We start from the raw sequence: 3,270 nt of genomic DNA on the forward strand, positions 1-3,270 counted from the left end.
CCCTTTTTTTTTCAGTCTGTCTTTTCTTTCTTGCTTTCTTTTTTTTTTTAGGTTTGTTGTTGGTTGAACTATTTAGTAGCTGTTGCGTTGATGTTTATCTCTTTATTGGCGTCGGTGGTCTAGTGGTTAGGCTACCGGACTTGTAATCAGGAGGTTGCGGGTTTTGGGGTTCGAGCGGCGGGCCTGAGGTTGTGGCCTTGGGAATGGCACTTTACATGAATTGTCCTCACTTCACCCAGGTGGGAATGGGTACCCAGCCATAGACAGTGAAAGATCTTGTCAGTATGCTGGTGTTTTAGCGCTGTATAAATGGCCGCTTGCACTGTATGCTTCCTGGGAAGTTGAACTTGTTTCAGAATGCTCTCACTCTCAGGTCTGCTTGGGTAATAGTGGATAGATTGTGAAACGCATAGAGCTTGCTGTTGAGCGGGGATTTGCGCTATACAAAAATGCTATCTATCTTTTATTATTACTGAACTGGACCTTGTGTATTTTGCCATTCAGTACCTCTTTGGAAAAAATAAGTGCCTTACGCCCTTTTGATACAATGTAGGTGATTTAGGATGCGGGCTGTGAGACTTCCTGTCAGATTCCCAATCCAGGTGGAGAGGGACACAGCTTCCCAGGAGATAGAGATGATTATATATATTATATATAAATATCTGCATTGCTGTGCTCTTGTAGGTGTATTAGTGGGTGGTTGGAGGGCGCTGGGAGTTGGTTCCTCTTTTTTTTTCAGTCTTTCTTTTCTTTCTTGTTTTCTTGTTTGTTTTTTTTGGTTGTTGTGGGAACTATTTAGTAGTTATTGTGTTGATATGTATCTCTTTACTGAACTGGGCCTTGTGTAATTTGCCATTCAGTACCTCTTTGAAAAAAAGAATAAGTGCTTTACGCACGCCCCTTTGACACAGTGTAGGTGGTTTAGGAGGCGGGCTGTGAGCCTTCCTGTCAGATTCCCAACCCTGGTTGAGAGGGACACAATGTCCCGGGAGATAGAGAGATTATTATACATGTGCTGACAAAATGAGTTATTTGTTGCATTCTAAACAAATCAAAATTGGCCAAATATCGACACTTGGGTCAAATTTGTATATTTTCTATCTATTGAAGTCATTATATTCTTTAAGTATAACATGCCATTTAATACCTATAAATCATAAAAACTTCACGTGTACTATAAGCCTGATGTAGCTATTTCCATAGGGCTTGAATCCGAGAGGGGACTAATTTTGTCAGCACGCTTCACATTATATCTTCTTTGTCGTGCTCTCGCAGGTGTATTAGAGGATGGTTGGATTTTTTTTTTTCAGTCTATTGTTTTATGTGTATATTTTGATTATTTTTTTTTCTTGCACTATATATTATATGACTGTTATTGTGTATTCTCCAATAGCTCTGCAGGTGTTTTTTGGTGCCACTAGTAGGTCCTACTTCTTTTTTTTTCCTCACCATGGTTTCTTTCTGTCAGTCTTACTCTGTTGGTGGTTGGCGGGTGCCCTGGTGTAGTTTGCTTCTTCTTTCCCATCAAATGTCCTTATCTCCCCACCTTTTTTGATTTTGTTACTCTCTTGTAACACCTCTAATCTTTGGCACTTACTTATATAAACCTTATTGTGTTGCAAGTGCTGCAAAACTCTTACCAAATCAAAATTGGATCGATGTGCTTCTCTTTAGTAAAAACCTGAACTCCCTATATTTGACCGATCTATTGTCTTTATCTCCCCTCTTTCTTTTTTGTATTTGTTACTCTCTTGTAACACTTCTAATCTTTGGCACTTATATGACCTTATTGTGTTGCAAGTGCCGTAAAAACCCTTACTAAAACTTTTTTTAAAAAAAAATCTTTTCTCTACAGTCGAGCCATCACACCAACTCTATGCGCGACAAGGAGCGCAAGATCGGTCATCGGCGAGTGGACAAGGCGGGCATCGTCTCCTACAAAAAGGTAAGCAGACTGCTCAGGAAGCCTCTCAGTGGGTTGTTGGCGGGTGCTCTGGTGTGTGGTTTGTGGTCTACTCCTTCTTTCCTATCAAACCTCTATCGTCCTCATCATCTCTCCTCCGCTGCTTCTTTTTTTTGTGTGTGTTTGTTACTCTCTTGTAACACCTCTGATCTTTGGCACTAGTATGACCTTATTTGTTTTGTTGCAAGTACTGTTGTAAAACTGTTACTGTGGGTGGTTGGCGGGTGCTCTGGTGTGGTTTGCTTCTTCTTTCCTATCAAACATCTATCGTCCTTATCTCCCGTCCTTCTTTTTTATGTTTGTTACTCTCTTGTAACTCCTCTAATCTTCTGGTGCTCCTATGACCTTATGCAGTTGCGAGTGCCGTAAAACCTCTACTAAAACAAAAACAAACTCTTACTAAAACAGAGAAGACTGTTGTTACATCTCTAATTATAGGGGCGGTTGGGTGGGTGGCCTGGTGTTGTCATATGTGAGGGGGCAAGGTGGGCCTAGTGTCCTACAAAATGGTAAGCAGGATGCTCTGGAAACTCTCTTGTTACGCCACCGATTTTGGGGGGTGGTTGGCGGGTGCTCTGGTGCTGTTTTTGCTCCTTCTTTCCTATCAGACGTCTGTCGTCCTGATCTCACTTGCTTTTCTTTGAATGTGACATGCTAGCAACATGGGTGGTTGGCGAGTGCTCTGGTGGTGATTAGCTCCTTCCTTTCTATAGAGATCTGTCGTCCTTATCTCTCCTCCTTTTTTGTGTTTGTTTCTCTCTAGGAACACCTCTAATCTTCGGCGCCGGTGGTTGGCGGGTGCTCTGGTGTGGTCTGCTTCTTCTTTCCTATCAAACATCTATCGTCCTTATCTCCCCTTCTTCTTTTTTTATGTTTGTTACTCTCCTGTAACACCTCAAATCTTCTGGCGCTCATATGACCTTATGCTGTTGCGAGCGCTGTAAAACCTCTACTAAACTACTCTAGTCTTCAGCCCTTACTAAAACTTTGAATTCATTGACACCGTTGTCTTGACCTGGTTAGCTGAAATAAAGTATAGTGGGTGGTTGGTGGGTGCTCTGGTGTGGTCTGCTTCTTCATACCTATCAAACATCCATCGTCCTTATCTCTCCTCCTTTTTTGTGTGTATTTGTTACTCTCTTGTAGCACCTCTAATATTCGACACTTATGTGACCTTATTGTTTTGCGAATGCCGTAAAACTCTTACTACAAAGTAAAACAAACAAATTCTCTCCCTCTCTCTCTCTCTCTCTCTCTCCTCCCCCCTCTCTCTCTCTTTCTCCCTCTCTCTCTCTCTCTCTCTCTCT

General features: G+C 41.9%; 1 protein-coding gene across 1 annotated transcript in view; it reads left to right on the forward strand.

Annotated features, from left to right (window-relative positions):
* The window catches only part of LOC101847461 (phosphatidylinositol 4-phosphate 5-kinase type-1 alpha), a gene marked incomplete at its 3' end in the record, with an annotated part of 93,375 nt that overhangs the window by 9,210 nt on the left and 80,895 nt on the right, over positions 1–3,270 (forward strand). Inside the window, 1 exon segment of the mRNA XM_013089914.2 lies at positions 1,856–1,945. Within this exon segment, the coding sequence (XP_012945368.1) occupies positions 1,856–1,945 (90 nt within the window).

This window comes from Aplysia californica, unplaced genomic scaffold, assembly GCF_000002075.1.
Source record: "Aplysia californica isolate F4 #8 unplaced genomic scaffold, AplCal3.0 scaffold01078, whole genome shotgun sequence".
NCBI classification, from domain to species: Eukaryota; Metazoa; Mollusca; class Gastropoda; order Aplysiida; family Aplysiidae; genus Aplysia; species Aplysia californica.